The sequence below is a fragment of the Buteo buteo genome, chromosome 32, assembly GCF_964188355.1.
Source record: "Buteo buteo chromosome 32, bButBut1.hap1.1, whole genome shotgun sequence".
NCBI classification, from domain to species: domain Eukaryota; kingdom Metazoa; phylum Chordata; class Aves; order Accipitriformes; family Accipitridae; genus Buteo; species Buteo buteo.
The window spans coordinates 63457-90032 of NC_134202.1; the positions used below are offsets into that span (position 1 = coordinate 63457).

Genomic DNA, 26576 nt, shown 5'->3' on the forward strand with positions numbered 1-26576 from the left:
CAGACAGGAGCATTTGCAGCACCATCTCGGGGCTCTTTACGCTGCCAGCGGGATCAGGGTGGGGGGTCCCCCAAGCTAACCAGCCCCCCCCCCCCAGCCCCAGCCTCATTAGTGGGTGCCCCTGGCCCGAGTCCGCACGTGAGTGGGGGCAGCCGCAGCGCCTCGTTAGCTGAGCCCTCATGAGGCTAGGGCAGCTGCTGGGGGGGGGGACACCTCAAGAGGAATTGTGGGGACCCCCCCCCAGCCCTGTGTTCCCACGGTGGGTCTGGGGTGGGTTTGGGAGTGCAGGGCCCCAGGGATCCCCCCAGCACTGCCATCTCAGTGGGGGTGCATGAGGGGTGCAGGGGGCTCAGGGTGGGCTGGGGGTGCTACAGGCTCCACCCCCCCCCCCAAACCAGGCTGAGAGTCAAAGCCTCAACATCAATTTTATGGGCCCTGGGGGGGGGCCGGGGGGGGGCCGGGGCTCCCCAGTCTCTCCCTGGCTCTGGGGGGTCCCGTCACAGCCCCCAGAGGGGCCCCCCTGCGGCCCCCACGGTCCCTCTGTGCTTCCAGGGGGGGATCCGGGGGGTCTCCATCTCTCCTGCAGGCCCGATCCTGTGGCACCAGCATCTCAGGCCAGCCTGAATGGGGAGGGGAGCGGGGGGTGAGGACCCAGTCATCTGGGCAGCCCCCCCCCAGGGACCCCGGGGACACCCCCCAGTACCTGAGTCCGTCCCTGGCTCCCCATCTCGGCCACTCAGGTCCCATCCTGCTCGGATGCCGATGTCCCCTGCAGGGGCTGGGACGGGGGACGACCCCGCACCCCCAGTGCTCCCAGTGCCCCCCTCCCAGTGCCTCCTGCACCCCCGGAGCACCCCCAGAGCACTGCTCCCTGTACCCCCCCCCTCCTCCCCAGCGCTTCTGGTACCCCCACGCCCCCCCCCCACCCCCCAGTGCTCCCAGCGCGTCCCCACCTGGGCGCAGGGCCGCCTCCACAGGACCCAGACCGCCGCCGCCAGGCCCAGGGCCCCCCCGAGCCCCCCCAGCAGCACCAGCCCGTGGGTGCCGGAGGGGTGGGGGGGGCCCAGCCTTGACCCCGGGGTCCTTTCATGCTGCACCGCAGGGGTGGTCAGCAGGGGGCCTGGGGGGAGACGAGGCTCAGAGGGGTCCTGGGGGGGGCTTTGGGGGGTCCCCAGGGGTTGGAGGCTCCTGGGGGGGCTGCAGGGAGGTATCCCCTCACTTGGGTGGGGTCTATATGAGCTTAGGGGGTCCCTGGGGGGGGGTCCTGGGAAGATCCCCATGGAGCACGGAGGCCCTGGGGGGCTCAGGAGGCTCCCCAGGGGGTGGGGGTCCCCAGGAGCGTCCCAAGAATTCTCGGGGACGCAAATCCCTGAGGATAGGTGTGGTGGGATGGGTCGGGGGAGTGCCCCCCCCTCACTGGGGTGTCCCCGTGGGGAGGGTCTGTCAGGGGTCAGGGAGCCCACAGGTGCTGCAGGGGTTCTCGGGGGGTGCCGGGGTGGTACCTGGGCGGCAGCGCAGGTGGGCACAGCCGGGGAAGTGGGGGGGCCGCCCCTGCAGCCCACCCAGGTGCTGCACGAGGGCTCCCAGCAGCTGCGACACATTCACCACCTCCAGCCGGACGCAGCCCTGGGGGTCCTGGGGGAGGGAGGGTGTCACAAGAGCCCCCAAACCCCCCTGGGACCCCCCCCAGGGCCCCTTGAGCAGCCCAGGGGCCGCAAGCCCCTCCTCACCCCCGGGGGGTCCAGAAACGCCCCAGAGCCCCCTGGCACCAGCAAAGATCCCACGGCCCCCCCCCGGAGAGCCCCAGAATTACCTTGGACCCCCCAGAGACAGCCCCCCCAGGAACCCCCAGACCCCTGCAGGGTCTCCAGAGCCACCCCGGAGCTCCCCGGAGCCCCCCGCCCCGAGACCCCCAGAGTTACCATGGCTCCCCAGAGCCCCTGCCAGGACCCCCACATTCTGGCAGGGTCCCCAAAGCCCCCCCCCCGACTGCCAGCCCCTCCCAATCTGTTCTCAGGACCCCCAGAGCCTCCCCAGCTCCTCCTCATCCCCTCAGGACCCCCCCCAGAGGTTCCCCCCCACCCCCTTGGGGACCCCAACTCACATGGATGCGGCACTCGGCCACGAAGGCGATGTGGGCAGCGACCGCTTGGAGCCGGGGGGCCAGCGACCCCCCCGCCACCCCCGCCATGCGCCCCAATGCCACCGCCCCAAAGTGCAGCCCCCAGAGGTCGGAGCAGCGGCTGTCCTGGGGGGCCCGGGGGGGTCGCGGGGTGGGCAGGAGTGGAGGGAGACACAAGTTAGGAGTTGGGGGGGGCACGGGGTGCTAGGGGGGTGCAGGAGGGGAGGGCAGTTGGGGGTCAGTGGCGTGGGGAGGTGACACAGGGTGGGCACGGGGTTGGGGGGGGGCACACGCGGGGGTCCGGGAGCTCTCACTCACCATTTCCAGGTTACTGGGCATTGCCACGGGGTAGTCCAGGATCAGCCAGGGGGTCTGCAGGAGCGGGGCAGGTCTTAAGGGGTCCCCAAAGTGACCTAGGGGGTCAGGGCAGGGGTCCCAGAGGATCTAGGGGGGGTGTCAGGGGGTTTGGGGCAACCCAGGATGGGGCTTTCCCTGGGAACTGCGAGGGTTCCGGGGGTTTCGGGGGGGCGGCTCCTGGGGGTCCCATGGGAATTTGGGGGCTCCTGGGGAAGTTGGGTGGGTCCTGAGGGGATTCAGGGTCTCTCACCGGGACGTTTACATGGGTCGGGGGGGGTCGGGGCGTTGGGGGGGGGTGTCCCTGGGGTCCCGGAGGGGTTTGAGGGATCGGGTGGGGGTCTCACCAGGGCGTCCACATGGGTGCTGAAGGTGCTGCTGACAGGGTTGAAGTCGAAGGAGCAGCAGATGCCGGGGGGGGGCACGGCCAGGAGGAGCAGGAGGGGGACCTGGGGGGGGCACCGGGGAGGTGGGGGGACCTGGGGGGGGGGGGCGCCGGAGGGCGGGATTGGAGGTCCCATGGGGGTCCAAGGCGTTGGGGGGGGGCTATAGGGGCGTTCCGTGGGGAGAAGCGGGGTTGGAGGGGGGGGGGCTGAGAGGTCTGGGGAGGGGGGGGGGGGTCCCCACTTACCAGAGCGGAGCCGGGGGGGGCCGGGTCCATGACAGGGCCGAGCTGGGGCGGGGCCGGCCGAGGGGAGAGGTGAGCGAGGACCCGGGACCCCCCCCCTCGTACGAACATTCCCCCCCCCCGCAGCCGAAAGTGAAAGCGGCACCGGGGCCAAGAGGGACCCAGGCGTCCGGGGTGGGGAGGGGGGGACACACGGGACACCCAGGCGTCCGGGACCCCCCCCACACCACCACCACCTACCCCCCCCCCCCCCAAAAGGGACCCAGGCGTCCCCGCTTCCCCTCCCCACCCCCCCCCGGGCACCTCCACCCCCCTCCCGAGGGGAACCCAGGAGTCCGGGAGTCGCCCCCCGCCCCCGTCCCCAAATATCCCGGTTCCCTTCTCCCCCCGAAGGACCCGGGTGTCCGGGACCCCCCCCCCGCCGCGACGCCCCCCTAACCCGAGGGCGCGGCTGCCTCGAGCGCGAGGGGACCGGGGCGGCCGGGCACGTGGCGGTGCGGGACGCCCCCTGCCGGTGCGGGGGGGGGGGGGACACACCGGACCCCCCCGCCCGCCCCCTTTATAAGCAGAGACGCGACAGAGGCTGGAGAGGGTTTATTAGGGTGGCAGCCGCAGGCCAGGGGTCAGAGGTTGGGGGGTCGCAGGTCAGGGGTCACCCCCAGGCACCCACAGGCAGCGGGGGTGGGTGCAGCGAAACTCCAGCTCCCGCTCGGTGTCGGAGGGGGGGTCCTGTCCCGGACCCCCCAGGATCCCTCCTGGGATCCACACGTGGGGGACGCTCAAAGCCGAGGCCCAGTCGGGGTCCTGGGGGGGGGGATGGGACACACAGGATGGGGGGGGGGCTGCTGGGGTGGCACCCAGGGCAGGGACATCCCCCCCCCCAGGGACTGCCCCCATGACTGGGAAACCCCCCAGTACCACAGGGACGCCCCCCCCCCCACAGCTCACTACCCTCCCCAGTCCCCCCACCCCATTTCCCCACCTAAGTTCCCATCCCCCCATGCCCCCCCCCCATTACTCACCGTGCCCCCCCCGCAGAGCCACAGCCCATCGGGGTGGTGCCGCGCCAGCGTCGCCCCGTCGCCCTCAGCCCCCCCCGGCAGCACCGCCAGGGCCCCCCCAGGGAGCCCGGCAGCCACCAGCGCCTGGGGACAGACGGACAGGGAGCGTGGGGTGGGGGGGGAATGGTCGTGGGGTGTTGGGGGGCCTGGGGCTGGTCAGTGGGGGGGGGGGGCAGTTGGGGGGGGGCCTGAGAGGGGCAATGGGGGGGGGGAGTTGAGGGTCCCAGGGGAGTTTGGGGGGGTCCCCAAGGGGATTTTGGGGGTCCCAGGGGGGACTTTGGGGGTTCCTGGGTGGCAGTTGGGGGTCCCCAGAGGGATTTTGGGGGGCCCCGGGCAGGATTTGGAGGTCCCTGGGGGAGGTTAGGGGTCCCTGGGGAGGTTAGGAGTCCCAGGGGTGGATTTGGGGGGGGGGGTCTCTGGGAGGGGTGGGGGTCCCAGGGGGCAGTTGGGGGGGTCTGGGGTGGGCTATTGGGCGATTTACGCCACACAAAACAAACAGGACCGGGGGGAGCCCTGGGGGGGTCCCGGGAGCATCACCAGGGAGTTAGCAGGGGGGTCCTGGGGGGGGCCAGAGAGGACCCACGGGGGATCCCTGGGAGGGTGCGGGGGTTTCCACGGGGGGTTCCGGGGGGGTCTCGGGGGTCCCCACCTGCTGCAGCCGCAGTGCGGGGCCGACGCCGCTGGGGGGCGCCACCACCACGAGGCCGTTGCCGAGGGCCAGCGCGGGGGGGAGGAGCTCCAGCGTGCGGGGCAGGGGGCGGGGCCCGCTCCAGGCCACGCCCACCACCCCCAGCGGCCTGCGCGTCACCAGGGCCCGCCCCCCGGGCTCCTCCTGCGGGAACACATTAGCCACGCCCCCACCAAAGGCTCCACCCCGGGCACGGGTACCCGCCACGCCCCCTCGCCACCCGCCTGCGGGCCGCGGCCATCGCCCCGCCCCCAGGCTTCGCCCCGCCCCCCGCAGCCCCCGGGCCCGCCCCTTGCAGCCCCGCCCCCCCGGTTTCACCCCCGCCCACTCCTGCCCGGCCCCACCCCCTGCAGCCCCCGCCCTCTTCCCCAAACCCCCAAGCTGCGACCCTCAGGCTCCACCCCTCTCGCCCGGCTCCGCCTCCTTCAGGCTCCTCCCCTCCCACCGGCCCCACCCTCACAGGCCCCACCCACCTGCACGACTCCACCCAGCAGCTCCGCCCGGGCCGCCCACCGCAGCAGCGCTCCCCGCAGCCGCCCCTCACCGTCCTCGTTATCGCCCTTTTGGGGGGTCCCGCGGCCCCGCTCCCCCCCAGCGCCCCCGCCGCCCCCCGCAGCACCCGGGCACGAGCCGACGCCGGCAGCCGCGACCACCTGCGAGGGGCCGAGGGAGCGATGGGGGTCCGGGGACCCGACACCCCCCGCCAGGGACCCGGGGACCCGAGACCCCCCCCCCGGCAGGGACCCGGGGGTCCGGGGTCCCAACACACCCCGCCAGGGATATGGGGACCCAAGACCCCCCCCAGCAGGGACCCGGGGGTCCGGGGACCCGACACCCCCCGCCAGGGAGGCGGGGACCCGAGACCCCCCCCGGCAGGGACCCGGGGACCCGAGACCCCCCGCCAGGGACCCGGGGACCCGAGACCCCCCCCGGCAGGGACCCGGGGGTCCGGGGACCCAACACCCCCTGCCAGGGATATGGGGACCCAAGACCCCCCCCAGCAGGGACCCGGGGGTCCGGGGACCCGACACCCCCCGCCAGGGAGGCGGGGACCCGAGACCCCCCCCGGCAGGGACCCGGGGACCCGGGGACCCGATACCCCCTGCCAGGGACCCGGGGACCTGAGACCCGCCCCCCCCGGCAGGGACCCGGGGGTCCGGGGACCCGACACCCCCTGCCAGGGACCTGAGACCCCCCCCACGGGGACCCGACACCTCCAGCCCCCCCCGTCCCCCGTCCCTCACCCCAGGGCGGCGCGGCGGGCGGCCTCCACGGCTGCAGCGACGTCAGCGGAGTTGGGGGCCACTGCGGGCCCCCCCCGGACCGGCTCTGGGCTGGGGGTGGCAGGGTCGGAGGTCAGGGGGCACAGTGCTTGGCTACGGGGGGGGGGGTGGTCCTCAAGCTGCACGGTGGGGCGGGCAGGGGGAGCATTACCTGAGCTCCGGGTCCTGGAGGGTCTCGGGGGGGGTCCCCAGCCCCAGGGGGGGCTCCCAGGGGGGACGCCCGTACTCTCGCAGCACCTGGGGGGGGCACAGCCCATCCGCGCTGGGACAGGGCCCCCGTGGTCCCTGCAGCCCCCAGCCCCACCCTAGGGTCCCCAAACCCTTTCTAGGGCTCCCCCAAACTCCCCAGGGAGCCCAGAGCCCCCCCCCAAACCCCTCCAGGACCCCCCCACACACACCCACCTCCAGGCCGGTGCCATCCCCATCCCCCCCGGCGCAGCCCCCCCTCGGGTCCAGCAGGTTGAGCGCGTTGAGCCACACCAGCCCCAGGGGCAACCTGCGGAGTCAGGGGTCAGGGGTCAGAGGGATGAGGATCGGGGTCACGGGGGGGGTGTCGGGGGTCAAAGGTCGGGGGTCACCTGTCAGCCGTGTCAAGGGCGAGGGTCACGTCCTGAGCCCAGACGGCGCCGGCTGCCACGTGGGGCAGCCCCGAGGCCACGGTGACGGCCTCCCCCGGGGAACGAACGGGCACCAGCACCAGCACCGGCCCCGGCACCTGGTGGGGGGGACACACACGCGTCAGCAGACCCCCCCCCAACCTGCACCCCCCCCCCCACAAGCCCCCTGCCCTGCGCCCCCCAGCCCCTGGCTGGCTGTGCCGCCCCCTCCTCTTTTTGCCTCCACCTCGGCCATTTTTTGGGCTCCCCCCGCCCCGGTACCCACCAGCTCCCGGAGGCAGCGTGAGGTGGGGGCCACCCCCGTGATCAGGGTGGGGGGGTAGAACCGACCCCCCGGGGGCAGCGTCACCGGCGGCTGGAAAACCTGTGGGGGAAGAAAGACCCCGGCGTCCGGGGACCCCCCCAGCGTTTGGGTACCCCAGAACAGACCGCATGCCACCCCCCGACCCCCCATGCCCCCCCCCAGCCCCGTGCCCCTCCATGTCCTCCTGTGTACCCTCCCCACTCCCGCTGCCCCCCTTGTCCCCCCTCATCTCAGCCCCCCCACGCGTCCCCCCAGCCTCCCATGTCCCCCCCCCCAGTATCCCCCCGTTCCCCCTCACCTCAGCCCCCTCCTCCTGGGCCGCCTGCACCACCCCCTTGGGGGGGGCGGCCGTGGGGGGCAGCGGCCCCACGTCAGTGCCGAGGTCCAGCGGGTCGCCCACCCGCAGCCCCCCAAGTCGGGCCCGGAGTCGCCGCTCCAGCGGTGCCACCACCCCCTCCTGCACCAGCACCACGCAGCCCCCCCACGGGAACTGCGGACATGGCGGGGGGGGGGTCAGGGAGCCCCTGGGATGCTCCCAGACCCTCCCCCAGGAGCCCCCGGACCCTCTAGGACCCACCAACGCCCCCCCAAGCTCCCCCTGCTCACCAGGGTTGGGGGGGTCCCCACGCTCCCCACGATGGCAGCAGCCACGCTGTCCAGGTCGGCCGAGTCGAGGACGATGACGACGACGCGGCCCCCCCAGGCCCCCCCGAGCCGTGGTCCCCGGCACGGGGAGCCCCAGGCCACATCCTGCACCTCCTCCTACATACGGGGGGACACGGGGGGGACGTGGGGACCCCCCACCCACGTCCCGATTTCCCGTATGGGGACACGAGGGACGCAGGCATCCCCCTAAGGGTCAGGGCCCCCCCCTCCCCGTACCTGCCGGGCGCCGAGGAAGGTGACGGCAGCGACGCGGGGGTGGGCGCGGAGGGCGCGGCGCAGGCAGGGGGTCCCCGTCACCACGTTGAGCAGCCCGGGGGGCAGCACCCCCCCCTCCCCGCTCAGCTCCGCCAGCAGCAGCGGCACCAGCGGGGTCTCAGCCGGCGGCAGCACCAGCGCCGCGTTGCCTGCGCGGGACGACTGGGTCCCCCAGGGGCTGGGGTCCCCCCACCCCCCCCAAAATACCTGGGTCCCCCCCAAACACCCGGCTCCCTTCCCCAGATACCTGGGTCCCCCCACCTGTACACTGGGGTTTCTTGTGCCCCCCAAAAACCTGCGTCCCCTCCCCTCCCTTGACACCTGGGTCCCCCCACCTGGACATCGGGGTTCCCCCACCCCCCCATTAACACTTGGGGCCCCCCACCTGGACACCAGGGTTCCCTGCCCCCCCCCCACCCCAAACGCCTGGCTCCCCTCCCCAGGTGCCTGGGTCCCCCCACCACATGCCTGGGTGCCCCCCCGCACACCGGGGACCCCCCCCCACCCTCACGCCTGGCTCCCCCGAATGCCAGATCCCACCCCCGGAGGCTGGGACCCCCCCACTCACCCATCGCCAGGAGGGATCCCAGCTTCCAGAGCAGTGCCGCCAGGGAGCAGGGACCCGACATGAGGACGGCCACCACGCCTGGGGATGGCGGCGGAGAGGGGGGGGCTCAGCGGGGTCCTGGGGAGCGCCGAGGTCCCGGGGGTCCCGGGGGACACTCACCGAGGGGGGCCCAGCTGCCCAGGCCGGGGGGACCGATCTGAGCCCACCCCGCCGGCACCCGCAGCAGCCGCAGCCCCAGTTCCAGGTCAGCCCCGAGGGCTTGGGCCAGCGGTCGCCCCCCCGAGAGAGCGGCCACCGCCCCCAACCCCGAAGCCCCCTGCTCCAACGCCGCCGCCAGCCTGCGGGGACAGGGGGGGGACGGGGGGTGAGGGCATGGGGGGGACCCGAGGGGGGTACAGGGACACGGGGTGGGCCCTGAGGGGATTCATGGGGGCGTACAGGGACGTGGGGGGAGCGCAGGGGGGCACAGCGGGGGCGTGGGAAGGAGGTGGTGGTCCTGGGGTCGCGTGGGGTCACGAAGCTGGGGTCATGGGGGGCGTGGGGTCACACGAGGTCACAGTGCAGGAAAGGGAAAAGGGGGATACAGGCAGAAACGAAAGGTCACGAGGGGGCACAAAGGGTCGTGGGAAGCCCCCCAGGGTGAGATGCCAAGGATCAGAGGCGGGGGTCAGAGATCAAAGGTCACCATGACTCACCGCTGCAGGTGCTGGGCCCGCTGGGGCCCCCCCAGCCGCCCCCATTTTGCCGCCGCCGCCGCCGCCGCCTCCACAGCCGCCGCCAGGTCGGCCTCCTCGCCCCGCAGCACCGTCGCCAGCAGCCGCCCTGGGGGTTTGAGGAGGGGAGAGAAAGGGCAGGCGTGACCCCTGACCCTGACCCCCCACCCTGACCCCTGACCCTCGAGCCCCCCTACCCGTGGCGGCCTCCCGGCACTCCAGCGTCCCCCGTCCCGGCGGCTTCAGCCACGTCCCGGCCACGAAGTGCCCCAGGGCCCGGCCGTGGGTCTCCAGCCATGCCTGGGGGGTCCCCAATGCCTGGGTGCCCCCCCCCAGAGCAGGGCCCAGGCACCGGCATTCCCTCAAGGCTGCGGCACCTCCCTTCCCCCCCCACAACGACCTTCGGCCCGCGGGGGGGGACACACGGGGGGGGGGGGACCCCGGCGTCCGGGTGCTGCCCCACCCTCGACTTTGCCCCCAGCACACCCCACCACCCCCCAGGGACACCGGGCGTCCAGGCCCCACCTCCGCCCCGTGGACCCTGACCCTTCCCAGGGGTCCCAGGCGTCTGGGGGGGCCCCTAACCCCCCCCCCCCCAGGGGTCCCAAGCATTTGCAGGCCTCCACCCCCCCCCCACCTGCCCAGCGTCCCCCAGACCCCCCACCCGGCCCCATGGGCCCCCCCAGTGTCACCCAGGGCTCCCCCTGTGACCCCCCGGGCCCTCCAAAACCACCCTAGGACCCCCCGTGGGCTCCCCCAGCGCCCACCCCCAGCCCCATTTGCTCCCTCGGGACTCCCCACGGCCCCCCCAGCCCCCCAAGAGCCCCCTGAGTCCCCCAGGACCCCTCCGTGGCCCCCCAGGACCCTTCCAATGCCCCTCCATGGGTCCCCCCAGCCCCATACACTCCCCCCAGGACCCCCTAATATGCCTCTCCAGTGCTCCCCAGGACCCCCTCACCTCCCCCAGGGCGGCCCCCCCGGGTCTCGGCCCTTCCTCCATGCTGCTGAAGATCCCCGGGACCGGGGGGGGTCCCAGCACCGCCATCACTGCCGCCGCACCAGCGAGACGAGCGCCCCGGCGGATGGAGCGGCCTCACCGGCGCCGCGGAACCATAGAGACGGGCCCCGCCCCCAGCCGGAACCGGAAGTGCCGCGCGGCGGGAGGGAGAGGTGGCCGGTAACGGCTGCGCGGGGCGGCCTGGGGGGGCCCTGAGGGGGCTGGGGAGGCTCTGAGGGAGCTGGGGGGAGGGTCCCCGGGGCTGGGGGAGACCGGGAGGGTCTGGGGTGCGATGGGACCTGGGGGTCGCTGGGTGTCCCCCCCGGGCCCCGGTTCCCCACGTCCCCGTACCCCCCGCCCCCCCCGCAGCCCATGGCGGCCCCCGCGGACCCGTCGCTGCTGTCGGCCGAGCTGGAGGCGGAGGAGGGGGATGACGAGGCGCTGCGGCGGCTCCTGCTTCAGGTGGGGCCGGGCTGGGCACCGGGGGGGTCCCGGGGAGGGGTCCCGGTACTGACCCGCGCCGTCCCTCTGCCGCCCCCCAGGTGACCCAGGACGATGAGAAGCCCCCCCCCGCGGGCCCCTCGCGCGCTGTCACCCCCCAGCCAGGTAGGAGGGCTCCGGGGAGGGTTGGGGGGGTGGGGTCTCGGAGGGGCCCGGCTGCCCTCTGACCCCCCCCCCCGCCCCCTCCCCCAGGGCTGTGCGTGAAGACCCGGGCGGGGGGTGCCAAGGTCTTCGTCAATGTCTGTCACTCGGGGGAGGTGCCCCCGCCCCCCCCGCTGTCTCCCCCCGGGCTGCAGCGTCTCCTCCATGCCCCCCCCACCGCTGCTGGAGCCTTCCGCATCCCCATGAGCCTGGGGGAACCCCACGCCGAACTGGACCGCAGTAAGATCCCCCCCCCTCCAACCCTCCCCCCGATCCTCTCCAGACCCCCAACCCCCCCCCCTCCAGCCCCCCAAACCCCCCTGAACCCCCCGCCATCTCCTGCAGGTGGTCAGGGCTGCACTGCCTACGATGTGGTGGTGAACTCAGGGTTCTTCCGCACTCTCCAGGTGAGAGGGGGCTGGGGGGGGGGGAAGTTGGGGGGCTTGTGAGGGGAATTGGGGGACCCTAATCTCTTCACCCCCCCCCCAGGCTGACCCCCTGTACCTGGAGTTCTTCCTGACGGTGGCCATGGAGGGACTATCGGAAAAGTATGGGGTGGAGCTGGAGCTGACTGGTACAGGAGACTGGGGGCATTGGAGGGGGGGGGGCATCAGGCTGGGGACAGAGGTGGGAACTGGGAGAACTGGGAGGAGTGGGGCAGGAGGAGAACCTGCGGGCACTGGGAGTGCGGGGGTAAACTGGTGGGAGTGGAAATGGGAGGGAACAGGGGCAGCAGTGGGGTGCTGGGGGGTTTGGGACACCAGGAGGGGGGTCGTGGGGGGGGGGGAGGCTCTTGCACCCCCATGACTCCCCTGGTCCCCCCCAGGCTGGCGGGTGCTGCGGAACCGCAAGTTCATGGGCTCCATCTCGGCTCAGAACATCCGGGCGCGGCCCCGGCCCCACATCCAGGAGCTCGAGGAGTAAGTGGGGTCCCCCCTGACCCCCCCCCCAACACCCCCGGTGTCTCCCGGGACCTCCCTGTCTCCCCCCACCTCCCCCTGACCTGCCTCTCCTCGCAGCCCTCCGCAGGAGCCGCCGCCGCCCCCCAGGTAGAAGCTATGGGACCAAGTGGGGAGGGGGACGCCCAGCACCGGGACCCCCCTTCCTGACCTGTGTCCCCCCCCACAGCCCCCCCGGGCCCCCCCAGTTCGTGGTGGTGGCAGAGCCTTCCTCCCAGCACCCGCAGGTGCTGCAGGCGCGCGTCCTCCTGCCCCATGCCGTGAGTTGGGGGGCACGAGGGGGGGCTGGGGTTGGAACAGGGAGGGGGCCTGGATGGGCACTGTGGGGCTGGGGGGGGTCAACCTGATCTTGGGGGGTCTGGACCTGATCCTGGGGGGTCTGGAGGGGTGGGGGGTCCCTGTAAAGGTCTGGGGGGGAGGGATGGGGAACCCTGAGGGGTGGGGTGGGGGTGGGGCTGTCTGGCCCCTCCCCTGACCCCACCCTGCCCCACCCAGGCAGGGGCGGAGTCGCTTTGGCTGGGGCTGAGTGAGGAGCGGCTGGTGCTGGGGGGAGCAGAGGGGGGCCCCCCACTCCTGGAGCTGGGGCTGCCCCTCACCCCCGACCCCGCCCGCTGCCACGCCCGCTTCCACCGACGTACCAAGGTAACTGTCGTCACGGTAACCACCCCAATGCCCGGCCCACTTTCCCTGCAATTAACCGAGCGCAGCCACCCCACCCACCTTTTAGCCCCACCCCTTTCTTGTCTCCACCCTTTCCCCAGCAGGCCCCACCCCCAGCTGACCCCTGACCTCTGACCTCCCCCCCACAGGTCCTTACTGTGACGATGCCCCTGCAGGCGTGAGGGGGCGCCCCCCCCCCCCCCCCCCAGGACACCAGGGTCCCCCCTCCCCACCCCACCCCTTTTTTTTGTATTAAAACCAGCAATAAAGGGTCACCCGAGCGCCTGCCTGCGTTTGTGACGGGCCGGGGGTCCCCCCTGCACCTCTCTGCCCCCCCCCACCCCCGCCCCGTGGGCAGCAGACCCAGGCGTGCGGGCAGCCTGCCCCTCCCCCCACGCACGGAGACGGGGGGGGGGGGGGCTCTGCCCACGCAGGGGGGATTTAGCGCTGAGCCGGCGACGAAGCGGGGGGGGCTCCCAGAGGACCCAGGCGTCCGGGAGGAGGAGAAAGGACCCGGGCGTCCGAGGGGAGCCAGCCCAGGGGAGGGGGGGGGGCACCCAGGCGTCCCGGGGGGGCACCCAGGTGTCCGGGGGGGGGCACCCAAGGGTCCGGCAGACCATGGTGCCCTGAGCCGCCATGCAGTTCAACAAGGAGGAGTTCAGGCGGCAGGTGGGGGCCGGGCTGGGCCGCCTGCACCGGTGAGCGGGGACCCTTTGGGGGGGGGGGGGGGGGCGTGGGGGGGTGAGAAGGACCCAGGCGTTGGGGTGGGGGGCTGGTTCCCGGGCCCCTCAGGCTGCCGTACGCCCCCGGGGGGGGTCTTTTTCCCCACTCTGCGCACACACGCGTGCCAGTGGCTCTGACCCCCCCTGCTGCCGGCTGCCCTTAATCCCCCCCCCCCAGCTTATGTAAGTGTGAGCGTGCCAAAGCACACGCAGGGGGTGGCTGGGGGCTTGCACACGCGTGTGCCCCTGTCGGCCCCCCCCCACCCCGGCCCGTGTGCGGCGGGTGTGCGCTCTTGTCCCCCCCCCTACCCCCGGGGGCTCAGACGGGGGATTTAGACCCGTGGTAATCTGCTGTCACCACGCCGGGGGGGGGCACAGGGGGACTTGGGGACACGGCTGGGAGAGGTAGGACACGGGGGCTGCGGGGACAGGAGGACACCAGTGGGGTGGGCCGTGGGGCTGGGGGGGGGGGGGCCAGGATAATGAGAATGTGGGGATGTGGCGGGGGGGGGCTCCAGGACGTGGGGTGACCAGAGCCCCCGGGACCCCCGTCCCTCCAGGGCCCTTGAGCGGCGGCAGGATGATGCAGAGGGGCTGGAGCTGGGCCCTGGGGGGGGCTCCGGGGGGGATTCGAGGGGGGGGGGCCCACACCCCCCCGTGCTGGACTGCACCTGCTGCGGCCTCCCCCGGCGCTACGGCATCGCCATCCTCTGCGCCATCGGCTTCTGCATCAGCTTCGGCATCCGCTGCAACCTGGGGGTGGCCGTCGTCAGCATGGTCAACGGGGCGCACGGGCAGGTACGGGGGGCCGGGGGACTCGGGGGGGGGGGGGGGTTCAGGGGGTCCGGGCCACGGTGACCTCCCCCTGTTCCCCCCCCCTCCTCCCAGCACGCCCAGTTCAACTGGGACCCTGAGACAGTGGGGATGATCCACGGCTCTTTCTTCTGGGGGTACATCGTCACCCAGATCCCGGGGGGCTTCATCGCCCAGAAGTTCGCAGCCAACAGGTGGGTTGGGGGGGGGGGGAGCAACAGACCAGTCGCACGTCCCCCCTCTTGCACGTGCCCTGTCGCGCATCCCCCCCATTGCACGTGTTCCCCCCGTTGCACGTGTTCCCCCTCGCACGCGTCCATCCCCCCCCACCGCACACGCACGTGTGTGTCCGTTCCCCCCCCCTCGCACGCGTCCCCTCGCCCCCGCAGGGTCTTCGGCCTCGCCATCGTCTCCACCTCGCTCCTCAACATGCTGATCCCCTCGGCCGCCCGCACCCACGTGGGCTGCGTCATCGCCGTCCGCGTGATGCAGGGGCTGGTGGAGGTGAGGGCGGGGCCACCGGGACGTTCCCCATTGGCTGCTGGGGCTGGAGGGTGGGGCGGGTAGCCACGCCCTATTGGCTGCTGCCGGTGTCGGTGGGGAGGGAGGTGGTGGGTGAGGGTGGGGGTGAAAGATGAGAAGGGGCGGGGCTGGGTGTGGCACACACACACCCTGCCCCACCCAGGGCGTGACCTACCCGGCGTGTCACGGGATCTGGAGCAAGTGGGCGCCGCCCCTGGAGAGGAGCCGCCTGGCGACCACGGCCTTCTGCGGTACGGGGGGGGGTCCGGGGGGGGCGAGGGTCTGCGGGCTGGACCAAGGACCCCGAACACCCATGGAGGTGGAGGGGTGGGGCCGGCCCCGCCCTGGGCAACGGTTGCGAGGGGGTGGGGGGCAGTGGGGCTGCAGACCCCCCCCCAGACGCCTGGGTCCCCGACGCAGGTTCCTACGCGGGGGCGGTGGTGGCGATGCCCCTGGCCGGCGTCCTGGTGCAGTACACGGGCTGGAGCTCCGTCTTCTACGTCTACGGTGAGACCTGACCCCCTGACCCCACCCACACCCCACCCTGGGGCCTGGCCCCGCCCTGACCCCACCCGCCCCGCCCCCCCAGGCAGCTTCGGGGTGTGCTGGTACCTGTTTTGGGTGCTGGTGTCCTACGAGAGCCCGGCTCAGCACCCCACCATCTCCCCCGAGGAGCGCAAGTACATCGAGGAGAGCATCGGGGAGAGTGTCGGCAGCAACCCCCTGCTGGTGGGCGGGGCAAAGGGGGGGTCAGGGGTCGGAGGTCAGGGTCCGGGATGAGGGGTCGGGGCGAGGTGGGTGCCGGGGTCAGGGGTCAGCGGTGGTGTTAAGGGTCGGGTCGGTCCTGAGGGTCTTTGACCGCCGGGTCAGGGGTCGAAGGTGGGTCGGGGGGGGGAGAATGGGTGGGTGGGGGGTCGCTGTCAGCGGGGTCGGGGGTCAGGGGTCGGGAGGTCGCTGGCAGCCCTGCCCCCCCCGCAGCTGGCCACGCCCTGGCGGCAGTTCTTCACCTCGATGCCCGTCTACGCCATCATCGTCGCCAACTTCTGCCGCAGCTGGACCTTCTACCTGCTGCTCATCAGCCAGCCCGCCTACTTTGAGGAGGTTTTCGGCTTCGAGATCAGCAAGGTGGGACCCCGACCCTGCCTCGGGGGGGGACCTCAGGGTCCGGGGGGGACCCCAGGATCCAGGCACCCCACGGCTGATGTCCCCCCGCAGGTGGGGCTGCTCTCAGCCCTACCTCACCTGGTGATGACGATCGTCGTCCCCATCGGGGGCCAAATCGCCGATTTTCTGCGCTCCCGGGGGCTGATGTCGACCACCAACGTTCGCAAGATGATGAACTGCGGCGGTGAGGGGGGGCGCAGGGGGGAGCGTGAGGGGGAACGTGGCAGAGGAGGGGGAGAAATTGGGGGCCACATGGAGGGAGACAAGGGGGGGACATGGGGAAGAAGGGGGGGCAGGGGCACTGGGGGTCCTGGGGAGGATGTGGAGATACCTGGGGGCAATCAGGGGGTGTTGGGGGTCCCTGGAAGCAGACGGGGGGGGTCCTTGGCCATGGGTGACTCCCCCCCCCCCGGCCTTGCAGGTTTTGGCATGGAGGCGACGCTGTTGCTGGTGGTGGGCTACTCGCGGTCCCGCGCCGTCGCCATCTCCTTCCTCGTCCTGGCCGTCGGCTTCAGCGGCTTCGCCATCTCCGGTGGGGATGCGGGAAGGGGGGAGACGCGGGGAGGAGGACACACGTGTGGGTGACCCCCCTGCTGCCCCCCCCCCCCTCCAGGGTTCAACGTCAACCACTTGGACATTGCCCCCCGCTACGCCAGCGTGCTGATGGGGCTCTCCAACGGGGTGGGGACGCTCTCGGGGATGGTCTGTCCCCTCATCGTGGGGGCCCTCACCCGGCACAAGGTGGGGGGGACCGGGGGGGTGGGGGTGGAGCAGGGCTGCGGGACGAGGGGTAAAGGACCTGGGGGGGAAAATAGGGACCTGGGGTGTAAGGGGGACTATGGGGTGACACTGGGACCCGAGGGGGGGGGGGCAGTGGGGTGTGGGGGGGCATTAGGGGTTTTGGGGGGGCAGTGGGGGCCCAAGAGGGGGCACTGGGACCGTGATGGGGGCACTGGGGCCGTGCGGGGCAGTGGGACGCGGGGGGACACGAGGCGGGGGGGGGCTCTAGGACCCAGAGACTCACCGCCACCCTCTGGCCCCGCCCACTTGCCTCGGCCCGTCCCCTTTGCCTCGGCCCCGCCTCTTCCCCGTCCCCCGCCCTCCCTTCTTTGACCACGCCCGTCGGCGCTACCTCAACCCCGGCCCCGCCCCCTCGCCCCGGCGCTCCCGCCCCCGCGGCTCGCCGATTGGCGGGCGGCGGCGGATTGGCAGACGCGGGAGGAGTGGCAGTGGGTCTTCCTGATCGCGGCGCTGGTGCACTACGGCGGCGTGGCCTTCTACGGCGTCTTCGCCTCGGGGGAGCCGCAGCGGTGGGCGGAGCCGCCGCGCGAGGAGGCGGAGCCGCTGGCGCCCAGGGGCGGGGACAGCGACGAGGAGGAGGAAGGGGAGGGGGAGGAGGAAGGAGGCGGCGGGGGGGGGCCCCCGGGCGGCCCCCCCGCGGGGTACGGGGCCACCGGCACCACCCCCGCCCCCGGCCCCCGAGGGGAGACCCAGGGATGAGCCCGCCCCCCCCCCCCCACCGCCGCCGAGGACACCCCCCTCGAGCCCCCCAAGGACCACCGGGGACCCCCCCGAGCCCCCCTGGGACCACCAACCCCGACACCCTGGGACCCCCTAGCCCAACCGGAGCCCCCCCCTCCCCGAGCCGGGATCGTGGCCCACCCCCCCCACCCCCCCCCGCTCAGAGCACACCCCCCCGGTGCCCCAGGACCCCCTAAGGCTGGGCCCCCCCCCCCCGCCCCCCTTTCCGCGCTGTACATATATAAATACAGGGGGGGCTGCGGCCCCCGGATCGGCCCCTCGAGTCTGTGTGAACTGCGGATCTGCTCTGCTAGTACTGGGGGTACTGGGAGGTACTGGGAGGTACTGGAGGGGGGCACCGGGGGATGTATTGGGAGATACTGGGGTCGTGGGGGGCACTGGGAGTTGTCACCGCCGGGCCGAGGGGTTTAGGACCCCGCGGGGTGAGGGAGGGCCCAGGCTCCGCCCCCTCATTTCCATAACGCCAGAAAGGCGCGAGGGCTCCGCCCTCCACGGCGGCTGCCGGCGCAGCGTCGCGCCCGCTTCCCGCGCGTGACGTCACTTCCGCCCCTGCGCTCAGCCCCCGCCGGAAGGGACGACCCCGCGGCGAGCGCGGGGCGGAGCCTCTTTCCCGAGCGGGCGGCGGCGATGGCGGAGCCGCGGGTGCGGGCCCGGGGACCGGGTGGGCCCGGGATGGGGGGGTCGGGGCGGCCGGGAAGGCCGGGGAGGCGGCGGAGGAGGGTCTCGGCGGTGGGGGCGGTGTGCGGAGCCCCGGGGTAGCCTGGGGGGCTCCCGGAGCCGGGAGCAGCGCGTCCACGTGGGGCCTCCGAGGGGGCCTGGGGGCCTCTGGGACCCCCCGGTGACCGTCCCCCGCTTGTCCCGGTGCCGCAGGTTCTGGTGATCGATGGCCGCGGGCATCTCCTGGGCCGGCTGGCGGCCATCGTGGCCAAGCAGGTGCTGCTGGGTAAGTGCGGGACCCCCCCTCCCCGGGACACCGGGACCTTCCGGGGACACCGGGCCACCTGGCGCGGTGATGAAGCCTCTTCGGCTGTTGAGTCTCACGACCGTGAGAGCTGCCTCATGCACTACCAGCTGAGCGCTGGGCCGGGCCGGACCGGGGGGGCGAAGGCGCGTGGGTCCGGTCTCTGCCGCCCCTGAGCCGTGTCTGTGTGTCTTGCTCCCCCCCGTGTCCCTGTGTGTCCCCCCCCATGTCCACAGGCCGGCGCGTGGTCGTGGTGCGCTGCGAGGGCATCAACATCTCCGGCAACTTCTACCGCAACAAACGTGAGTGGGGTGGGGGGCGGGGTCGGTTACCGGGGGGTGTAACGGGAGCCCTGGACGCCGGGGTCCCCCCTGTTTTCCGAGGGGGTAACGCTTTGCCTGCCCCCCCGCCCCCCAGTGAAGTTCCTGGCCTTCCTGCGGAAGCGGATGAACACCAATCCCTCGCGGGGGCCCTACCACTTCCGTGCCCCCAGCCGCATCTTCTGGCGGACAGTGAGAGGTGAGTTTGGGGGGCGGGACCCCACCCCCAAACCCCGGGGTGCCCCCTTAGAGCCCCCTGACCCCTCCCGTGCTCCCCCCAGGGATGCTGCCCCACAAGACAAAGCGAGGCCAGGCGGCGCTGGAGAGGCTGAAGGTGTTCGATGGAATCCCCCCGCCCTATGACAAGGTGAGGGGACCCCCAAATCCCCCCAGGACCCCCCCCCAGCCCCATGGGACCCCGAAATATGCCGCTCTGTGTCAATGATGCACTTTTACCTACATTGTTCGATGATCCTTGAGAGAAACTTTGACACTGAGACACGGGGGCTGCCCCAAACCCCCCCCTTGTTCTCCCCGAAATCTCTCTTTGTCCCCCCCTTGTCACTCCCCAAATCCAGTCCCCCCCTCAGTGATGCTCTCCCTCTGGCAGCGGAAGCGCATGGTGGTTCCGGCTGCTCTCAAGATCATCCGCCTGAAGCCCACCCGCAAGGTAAAGTAGGGGGCAGTCCGGGGGGGCTCCCCCAGCACCGGGGTCCCCCCTTGACCCCCCCTGTGCCCCCTCCCCAGTTTGCTTTCCTGGGCCGGCTGGCACATGAGGTGGGCTGGAAGTACCAGGCAGTGACAGCGGCACTGGAAGAGAAGAGGAAAGAGAAGGCGAAGCTGCGCTACAACAAGAAAAAGAAGCTGATGGTGAGAAAGAGATCCCCAAAAATTGGGGGGGGGGGGGGAAGCTTGAAATTGCCACTCATGTGGGCATCCTGGAAACCACCACAGAGGGCTCAGCACTGCGGGGGAGGGCTTTTTGTAACAGGACTGTGGGGGGGTGCCCTGGCTGCACATCCCTCCACAGGGACGCTGAGCCCCCCCTTAATGCTTCCCCCCCCATTTCAGAGCCTGCGGCGCCGGGCCGAGCGCAATGTGGAGGCGAAGACGGCGCCGTTCACGGCCGTGCTGCGCCAGCACGGGCTGCTCCTCTGAATAAAGGGGTGCGGTAGTGGTTCTGTACTGGGGGCACTGGTCTGTACTGGGGGGACTGGCGTGGGCGTGGGGAGGCGGTAAGGAAAACACAGCTTGGGGAAAAACACAGTCTGGGGCAGGTTTAGCTCTTTATTGTATTTTGAGGTATGGGGCTGGGGGTTCATGCCGCGAGGCTGGGGGTTCACGCCGTGGGGCTGGGGGCTCCCGGCGAGCCCCCCTCTGGCCCCACAGACCCCACCTGCCGCCGCGCCTCGTCCAGCAGCCGGGCGATGAGCTCGCTCTCGGCCAGCGGCATCACGGGGCTCTCGGTCAGACCTGGGGGGGCAGAATGAGGGTGGGTGGGTGTCAGGGCGACCCTGGTGTCTGTCTGTGCCCCCCCCCCCACCCCCTTGGGGGTCCCCCACTCACGCTGCAGCAGGCATTCCCGGACGTGCTGGGCCTCGTAGCGCAGGCCAGTGCCGTGGGGAAAATTGAGGGGCTGGGAGGGGGGGGGCAGGGGGAAGAGCTCCCGCCGGTCCCCCACCACCAGCTCTGTTGGGCAGTTCATGTGGGTGGGGAACTGGGGGGGCAGAGGGGGGCACATGAGGGACCTGGGGGGGGCATGGGTTCCCTGCATGTGCCCCCCAAGTCGGGGACCCAGGCATCTGGAGCCCCCCACTCGGGGGTGCTAAGCACCAGCCACGAAACCTAGATGTCTTGATTCTTTCCCCCCCCATGGTGCCCCCCAGGACCCCCGCTTGCCCTCCTCAGGGGACTCCAGCATCTGGGCTTTCTTCCCGCCCACCCGGGATATTCCCCACGATCCCTCCCCTACTGCCCCGCCACCCATGACCCCCACCATCCTAGGTATCTGGACCCCCCCCCCTCCCCATCCATGGCACTCCCCAGGACACCCCCCCACCTCCCACTGGGACCCAGCATCCAGGTCTTCCTCCCCCAACCATGGTGACCCCCCCACCCACCCCCAAGACACCCCCCTTTCCCCAGGGGACCCGGTCCCACCTCAGCCCATCCCTGGGTGCCCCCCAGGGCAGCCCCCCCTGGCAGCTCGGCCGCCATGGAGCAGGTCAGCACGGCCTGGCGGTTCCCCTCGTACTCCAGCGTCATCGTCACCGTCTCGTCCACCCCTGCGTCCCACAGCTGTGGGGCACTGGGACCCCCAGATTCCCTCCCCCCACGGGCCCCCAAACCCCCTCAGGGCCCCAGCAGCCCCCTCCCCTCAGAGCCCCTGCAGGAGAACCCCTCCAGCCCCCTTGTTGCCCCCCCACATCTCCCCAGTGCCCCCCGCTGGATCCCTACAGCCCCCAAGGTGCCCCATTGCCCCCCCTTCCCCCCCAATATACACCATTCTCCACCCCATTGTACTTTATTGCCCCCCCTTCCCCTCCAGTGTCCCCCCCAGTATACACCATTCTCCCCCATCCTCTCCCATCCCCACTGTACCCCATTGCCCCCCCTTCCCCCAGTGCCCCCCCACTATACACCATTCTCCCCCATCTTCCCCCCCATTGTACTTTATTTCCCCCCCCAGTGTACCCCCCTTGCCCCCCATCCCTTACCGGAGGGGTGGAGGCAGCCGTGGGCCCTGAGGCTGCAGGGTGCCCCCCCCAACAGGGCAGTAGCCATCTGCAGCCCGTAGCCCCCCAGGTCGAGCAAGGCCCCCCCGGCCAGGCCAGGCTCCCGCACCCGCTCCACGTCCCCCAGGGTGAAGGCCAGAGCCCCCCGCAAAATCCGGGGCTCCCCCAGGGCCCCCCCGGCCACCAGCTCCTGCAGCCGCTTCCAGGCCGGGAAGAAGCGGGTCCAGAAACCCTGGGGGGGGGAGTGGGGCCATTGGTGGGGGGACTGGGAATATGGGGGCAGTAGGACTGGGAATGGGGTTATTGGGATGGGAGGGACTGGAAATGGGGACAGGGTTATGGGTGTTGGACTGGGAGGGGGGCGATGGGGTGCTGGGAATGGGGACAGTTATGGGGGGGGGAATAGGGGGAACTGGGAGCACTGGGAATGGGGGGGTCACTGGGGGCAGGACTGGGAATGGGGGTGCACTGGGAATGGGGACAGTTATGGGTGGGGGGAGTAGGGGGGACTGGGAGCACTGGGAACAGGGGCAGAACTGGGACTGGGGAGGGCACTGGGAGCCCTGGGAATGGGGACAATTAGGGGTGGTAGAAATAGGGGGGGACTGGGAGCAAGATGGGGGGGTCACCAGGGGCAGGACTGGGAATGGGGACAGTTGCGGGTGGGGGGAATGGGGGGGCTGGGAGCACTGGGAACAGGGGCACAACTGGGACTGGGGAGGGCACTGGGAGCCCTGGGAATAGGGACAGTTGTGGGATGGGGGGGGTCACTGGGGGCAGGACTGGGACTGGGGGGGGGTTCTGGGAGTGGGATGGGCTGTCACCGGGAGCAGGACTGGGACTGGGGGGGCACTGGGAGCCCTGGGAATGGGGACAATTAGGGGTTTTAGAAATAGGGGGGACTGGGAGCAAGACGGGGGGGGTGTCACTGAGGGCAGGTCTGGGACTCGGGGAGTGGTGGGAGTGGAGTGGGAGTCATTGGGAGCAGGGTGGGGGGTACTGGGAGTGGGATGGGCTGTCACCAGGAGCGGGACTGGGACTGGGGGGGGCACTGGGGACCCCACCTCCATCAGGAAGACCCCCCGGCTGCGAGCAGCCTCCACGAGCTCCCGGACCTGGTGGGCTCCGACGGCCATCGGCTTCTCCAGCAGCACGGCCTTACCGGCGGCCAGGAAGAGCCGCCCGGCCGGCAAGTGCTGGGGGTTCACCGTGCCCACGTACACCACCTCTGGGGGGGGGCAAGGGGGGTCCGGGGTCAGCCCAGCACCCCCGGGCATCCCTGCGTCCCCCTCAGTGGCCCCCCCACCCCGGGGTCCCAGGTGTTAGGGTGGGATCAGCCCCCCCCACCACCACCTTGGGGTCTGTGGGGGGGGGTGACACCCTGGTTGCCCCCTCCTGCCCCCCCCCCCACCCCGCCGGGGGTCTCACCCACGTCTGGATCTTCTGCCAGCTCCCGGTAAGAGCCGTAAGCCCGGGGCAACCCGTGGCGCCGCGCGAAGGCCTGGGCACGCGGCAGGTCCCGGGCGGCCACGGCCACCGCCTGGGGGGGGACACAAGGGTGGGGGGGTCAAGGGGGGGGACCCCAAAATCCGGGACCCCCACCCCCAGGGGACCCCGGTGTCCGGACGCACCGTGTGTTCCTCGGGGGGGAGGGTCTTCAGGGCCACCAAAAAGTCGTGGCAGATCCGGCCGGCCGAGCAGATGCCCCAGCGGGTTGGGCCGGGGGGGGGACACGACTCGGGGGGGGGACGGACCCCGGCGTCCCGGCGATGCTGCGGTTCCGTCGACGCCGGCTCCATGTCTGCACCCGCCCGGGCGCGGTGCTGGGGGGTGATGGAGCCCCGCCCGCCCCACCCTCACCCATGGGCGGCGGCCCCCCCCCAACCCACGCGAGGACGCGGTGCTGTGGGGTGGGGTGAAGGGTGGGGGGGGGATCAGATGTTGGGGGGGGCACTTGGCAGAGGTGAGGGGCTGCCCCTGAAGGTTGGGGGGGGGGGGGTTGGCATGACCTCTGACCCCAGACCCTACGACCCCTCTGTCTGGGAGGGTGGGGGCAGCACTGGGGGGGGGACCCAGGTGTCGGGGGGGGGGGTTGGGGGGGGCACACCCAGGGATCCGGGTCACACCCAAGCCCCCAGGGGACCCAGGTGTTGGGGGGGGGGGGGGGGCAGGTGTCGGGGCCTCGCCCGTGCCCCGGGGGGGGGCCAGGTTTCGGGGCGGGGGGGGGGGGGAAGGACCGAGGCGTCCGGGTGCTGCCATTCATCGGATTTAGGAGGAGGGCGGGGGCCCCGCCCAAGGGAGGGGCCCCGCCCACGCACGTGCCCGGCCCCGCCCGGTCGCGGGGCAGAGGGAGTCAACGGGGGGGGCGAGGCCGGCATGCAAATGAGCGGGGGAGGGGGCGTGGCTAGCGTGAGTTTTCAAGGCGGGGCCGCACAACCAAGAGGAGGGCGGGAAAACGGGTTTTATTGGCGTTGCCCGGCAACGGCGGAGGCTCGCCCCGCCCCCCGCCTCGCTCCGCCCCCTTTCCGCCAAGAGGGGCGTGGTCTCGGGGGGGCGGGCCGGCGTCGGCACTCGCCATTGGCCGCGGGGTCGCGGCCGAGCGGCGGGGGGAGGAGAGCGGCTGCCATTGGCGGGCGGCGGGGGCGGGGTGGGGCGGCGCGCTCTCATTGGCCGCCAGCGGGGGCGGGCGCGCGGCGGTGAAACGATGGCGGCGGCGCTGAGGTCCCGGTGCCGGAGCGGCGGAGCGGTGAGTGGGGGGGCGCTTCCGGGGCGCGGGGGAACTGCTTCCGGGGCGGGGCCCCCCGGGCCCTCCCCAGTCCTCCCAGTCCCTACCGGACACCCCCCCCCCCCGCCGGTTCCTCGTAGCCTTCCCTGGAGCCCTCCCCCTGTCCTCCCGGTGACCCCCAGCCCTCACTGGAGCCCCCCCAGCCTCCCAGTGCCTCCCAGCCCCCACTGGAGCCCCCCTCGGGCCTCCCAGTGCCCTCCTCAGTCCTCCCAGTTCCTACTGGGGCCCCCTCCCGGGCTTCCCAGTGCCCCCCAGCCCTCGCTGGAGCCCCCCGCAGTCCTCCCAGTGCCCCCCAGCCCTCACTGGAGACCCCCGTGGTCCTCCCAGTGCCCCCCAGCCCTCACTGGACCCCCCCGCGATCCTCCCAGTGCCCCCCAGCCCTCACTGAAGCCCCCTGCAGTCCTCCCAGTGCCCCCCAGCCCTCACTGGAGCCCCCCCCGTACCTCCCAGTGCCCTCCTCAGTCCTCCCAGTCCCTACTGGGGCCCTCCAGCCCTTACTGGAGCCCCTCCCGGGCCCCCCAGCCTTCGCTGGAGCCCCCCATGGTCCTCCCAGTGCCCCCCAGCCCTCACTGGAGCCCCCCCCGTACCTCCCAGTGCCCTCCTCAGTCCTCCCAGTCCCTACTGGGGCCCCCCAGCCCTCGCTGGAGCCCCCCGTGGTCCTCCCAGTGCCCCCCAGCCCTCACTGGAGCTCCCCCCCGTCCTCCCAGTGCCCCCCAGCCCTCACTGAAGCCCCCCGCGATCCTCCCAGTGCCCCCCAGCCCTCACTGAAGCCCCCCGCAGTCCTCCCAGTGCCCCCCAGCCCTCACTGGAGCTCCCCCCCGTCCTCCCAGTGCCCCCCAGCCCTCACTGAAGCCCCCCGCGATCCTCCCAGTGCCCCCCAGCCCTCACTGAAGCCCCCCGCAGTCCTCCCAGTGCCCCCCAGCCCTCACTGGAGCTCCCCCCCGTCCTCCCAGTGCCCCCCAGCCCTCACTAGAGCCCCTCCCCGTCCTCCCAGTGCCCCCCTGGTCCTCCCAATTACCCTCCCAGTCCCCCCCCAGGCCCCTTTCTCTCCACAGGCCCCACGGGGGACGCAGGCGTCCGGGTGGCTCCCCCGCTCTGACGCCGATGGCGGAGGTGGGGGGCAAAGTCCAGGGTGGGGGGGGCGGGGAGCCAGGTTCCCTCTCCCCGCCCAATCCCGTGACACCCTCCCCTTGTTACTGGTCCCAGACTGGGATGAACTGGGGTGGGGGGGAGGGCCCACATGCCTGGGTCCCCCTCCTGACCTCCCTGACCACCCCCCCCCAGTTCCTTGTCACCCTCCTGGGACCCCGGCGAGGCTACAACCATGTCTTCAGGGTAAGTTGGACGCCGGGGTCCTCTCCGGGTGGGGAGACCCCAGACCCCTGGGTCCCTCTGAGCCCCCACAGACCCCCCCAGGGCCCCCTGAACCCCCCCCCTGCCCCAGATGCTGGGGTCCCCCTGACCCCCCCTCCCCCCCGCCGGGGTCCACAGGCGTCGGAGCTGGAGGTGGAGCGGAGCCGGAGCCCCAAGGCGAAGCCGGATCCCCGGGAGCTGGTTTTCGGGCAGATTTTCACCGACCACATGCTGACCATCGAGTGGACCCAGGGGTCCGGCTGGGGTCGCCCCCGCATACACCCCTTCCAGGACCTGTCCCTGCACCCCGCTTCCTCCGCCCTGCACTACGCCGTCGAGGTCAGTGGGACCCCCCCCAAAACCCTCCTGTGACACCCCCAACCCCAAATCCCCCCCCTGACCTCTGACCTTTCCATAATCTTTGACACCACCCCCCCTCCACAGCTCTTCGAGGGCATGAAGGCCTTCCGAGGCTCCGACGACAAAATCCGGCTTTTTCGCCCCGAATTGAACATGGAACGGATGGAGCGCTCGGCCGAGAGGGTCTGCCTGCCCGTGAGTTGGAGGCGGAGGGGGGGGGGCCTGGATGCCTGGGCCCCCTGTGGGGAGATCGGGGCAGTGGGGGGGTCACCCACTGGTTTCCTTGGAGTGGGGGGGGTCACCCACTGGTGTCCGCAGGCGTTCGACCGATCGGAGCTGCTGGAGTGTATCCGGGCGCTGCTGCGGCTGGAGCAGGAGTGGGTGCCCCGCTCCAACTCCGCCAGCCTCTACATCCGCCCCACTTTCATCGGCACCGAGGTGGGGGGGGGGGGGGGGGCGGGGGGAGATGTCGGGGTCTGGGGGAGGGTCCCTGGGGGAATTACAGGGGTCTCTGGGGTCTTGGGAGCGTCTCTGGGGGTGTTATAGGTGCCCTGGGGGATTATCTGGTCCCCTGGGGGGGGGTATGCGTGTCCTGGGGGGGGCTATGGGTGCCCTGGGGGGTTGTGGGGTACCCTGGGGGTTCACAGGGCACCTGGGGGTGTCCTTGGGGGGGGCGCCTGTGGGGTTATGAGGGTTTCTGTTGGATTTTAGGGTCCTGGGGATGTCTGAGAGGGTTATAGGGTGCCCTGGAGGGGGTGTCCCTGGAGGGGTTTTGGAGGGGG

General features: G+C 72.3%; 8 protein-coding genes and 2 non-coding genes across 11 annotated transcripts in view; 6 read left to right on the forward strand and 4 right to left on the reverse strand.

Moving 5' to 3' along the window:
• Nucleotides 1–309: 309 nt before the first annotated feature.
• Nucleotides 310–3561, reverse strand: FLT3LG (fms related receptor tyrosine kinase 3 ligand). The gene is made up of 8 exons (XM_075019283.1): nt 3544–3561; nt 3108–3149; nt 2824–2925; nt 2441–2494; nt 2105–2248; nt 1503–1635; nt 704–748; nt 310–620 (listed from the first exon to the last, which is right to left on the reverse strand). Exons 2-8 carry the CDS (start codon nt 3135–3137, stop codon nt 427–429), a joined length of 702 nt encoding a protein of 233 aa, XP_074875384.1. The 5' UTR covers nt 3138–3149; nt 3544–3561; the 3' UTR covers nt 310–426.
• Nucleotides 3562–3683: 122 nt separating this feature from the next.
• ALDH16A1 (aldehyde dehydrogenase 16 family member A1) lies at nt 3684–10396 on the reverse strand. Its single transcript, XM_075019280.1, is given in 18 exon segments — nt 3684–3908; nt 4127–4249; nt 4815–4997; nt 5327–5431; nt 5434–5506; nt 6098–6187; nt 6288–6373; nt 6539–6632; nt 6715–6851; nt 7019–7117; nt 7356–7547; nt 7664–7819; nt 7940–8127; nt 8547–8624; nt 8706–8884; nt 9242–9368; nt 9457–9559; nt 10218–10396. Coding segments are annotated over 18 exon segments (2259 nt in total). The 5' UTR covers nt 10305–10396; the 3' UTR covers nt 3684–3749.
• Nucleotides 10397–10407: 11 nt separating this feature from the next.
• PIH1D1 (PIH1 domain containing 1) lies at nt 10408–12790 on the forward strand. Of its 2 annotated transcripts, XM_075019282.1 has the most exons (11): nt 10408–10436; nt 10626–10718; nt 10799–10862; nt 10950–11138; nt 11244–11305; nt 11388–11472; nt 11725–11818; nt 11918–11947; nt 12027–12117; nt 12353–12499; nt 12667–12790. In XM_075019282.1, the coding sequence occupies exons 2-11, from the start codon at nt 10629–10631 to the stop codon at nt 12697–12699; spliced, it is 885 nt and encodes a 294-aa protein (XP_074875383.1). In that variant the 5' UTR covers nt 10408–10436; nt 10626–10628; the 3' UTR covers nt 12700–12790. The 2 variants fall into 2 exon arrangements, 1 of the variants encoding a protein (XP_074875383.1); XR_012648801.1 differs by lacking the exon at nt 10408–10436 and having other exon boundaries at nt 10443–10718; nt 11388–11446.
• Nucleotides 12791–13085: 295 nt separating this feature from the next.
• Nucleotides 13086–17359, forward strand: SLC17A7 (solute carrier family 17 member 7). Its single transcript, XM_075019291.1, has 12 exons — nt 13086–13215; nt 13800–14037; nt 14128–14246; nt 14442–14556; nt 14738–14825; nt 14995–15081; nt 15164–15303; nt 15553–15699; nt 15790–15922; nt 16160–16270; nt 16352–16479; nt 16951–17359. The coding sequence occupies exons 1-12, from the start codon at nt 13154–13156 to the stop codon at nt 17236–17238; spliced, it is 1656 nt and encodes a 551-aa protein (XP_074875392.1). The 5' UTR covers nt 13086–13153; the 3' UTR covers nt 17239–17359.
• A 475-nt stretch (nt 17360–17834) lies between these two features.
• On the forward strand, nt 17835–19746 carry RPL13A (ribosomal protein L13a). Its single transcript, XM_075019287.1, has 8 exons — nt 17835–17922; nt 18151–18223; nt 18478–18543; nt 18659–18760; nt 18843–18928; nt 19172–19231; nt 19309–19431; nt 19633–19746. The coding sequence occupies exons 1-8, from the start codon at nt 17908–17910 to the stop codon at nt 19717–19719; spliced, it is 612 nt and encodes a 203-aa protein (XP_074875388.1). The 5' UTR covers nt 17835–17907; the 3' UTR covers nt 19720–19746.
• Nucleotides 18283–18361, forward strand: LOC142026328 (small nucleolar RNA Z195/SNORD33/SNORD32 family). Its single transcript, XR_012648802.1, has one exon. It is a non-coding gene; the product is annotated as a small nucleolar RNA Z195/SNORD33/SNORD32 family (small nucleolar RNA).
• On the forward strand, nt 18995–19065 carry LOC142026329 (small nucleolar RNA SNORD34). The gene has a single exon (XR_012648803.1). It is a non-coding gene; the product is annotated as a small nucleolar RNA SNORD34 (small nucleolar RNA).
• Nucleotides 19726–23095, reverse strand: DHDH (dihydrodiol dehydrogenase). Its single transcript, XM_075018997.1, has 7 exons — nt 22928–23095; nt 22725–22836; nt 22361–22524; nt 21279–21528; nt 20722–20846; nt 20128–20278; nt 19726–20034 (listed from the first exon to the last, which is right to left on the reverse strand). The coding sequence occupies exons 1-7, from the start codon at nt 23093–23095 to the stop codon at nt 19901–19903; spliced, it is 1104 nt and encodes a 367-aa protein (XP_074875098.1). The 3' UTR covers nt 19726–19900.
• Nucleotides 23096–23960: 865 nt separating this feature from the next.
• Nucleotides 23961–26340, forward strand: LOC142026154 (branched-chain-amino-acid aminotransferase, cytosolic-like). The gene is made up of 5 exons (XM_075018998.1): nt 23961–24042; nt 25366–25416; nt 25573–25773; nt 25879–25989; nt 26113–26340. Exons 1-5 carry the CDS (start codon nt 24001–24003, stop codon nt 26338–26340), a joined length of 633 nt encoding a protein of 210 aa, XP_074875099.1. The 5' UTR covers nt 23961–24000.
• Nucleotides 26341–26396: 56 nt separating this feature from the next.
• The window catches only part of HSPBP1 (HSPA (Hsp70) binding protein 1), a 2101-nt gene continuing 1921 nt past the window's right edge, over nt 26397–26576 (reverse strand). The window contains exon 5 of the mRNA XM_075019000.1: nt 26397–26427. Within this exon, the coding sequence (XP_074875101.1) occupies nt 26397–26427 (31 nt within the window). The remainder of the gene's footprint in view (nt 26428–26576) is intronic.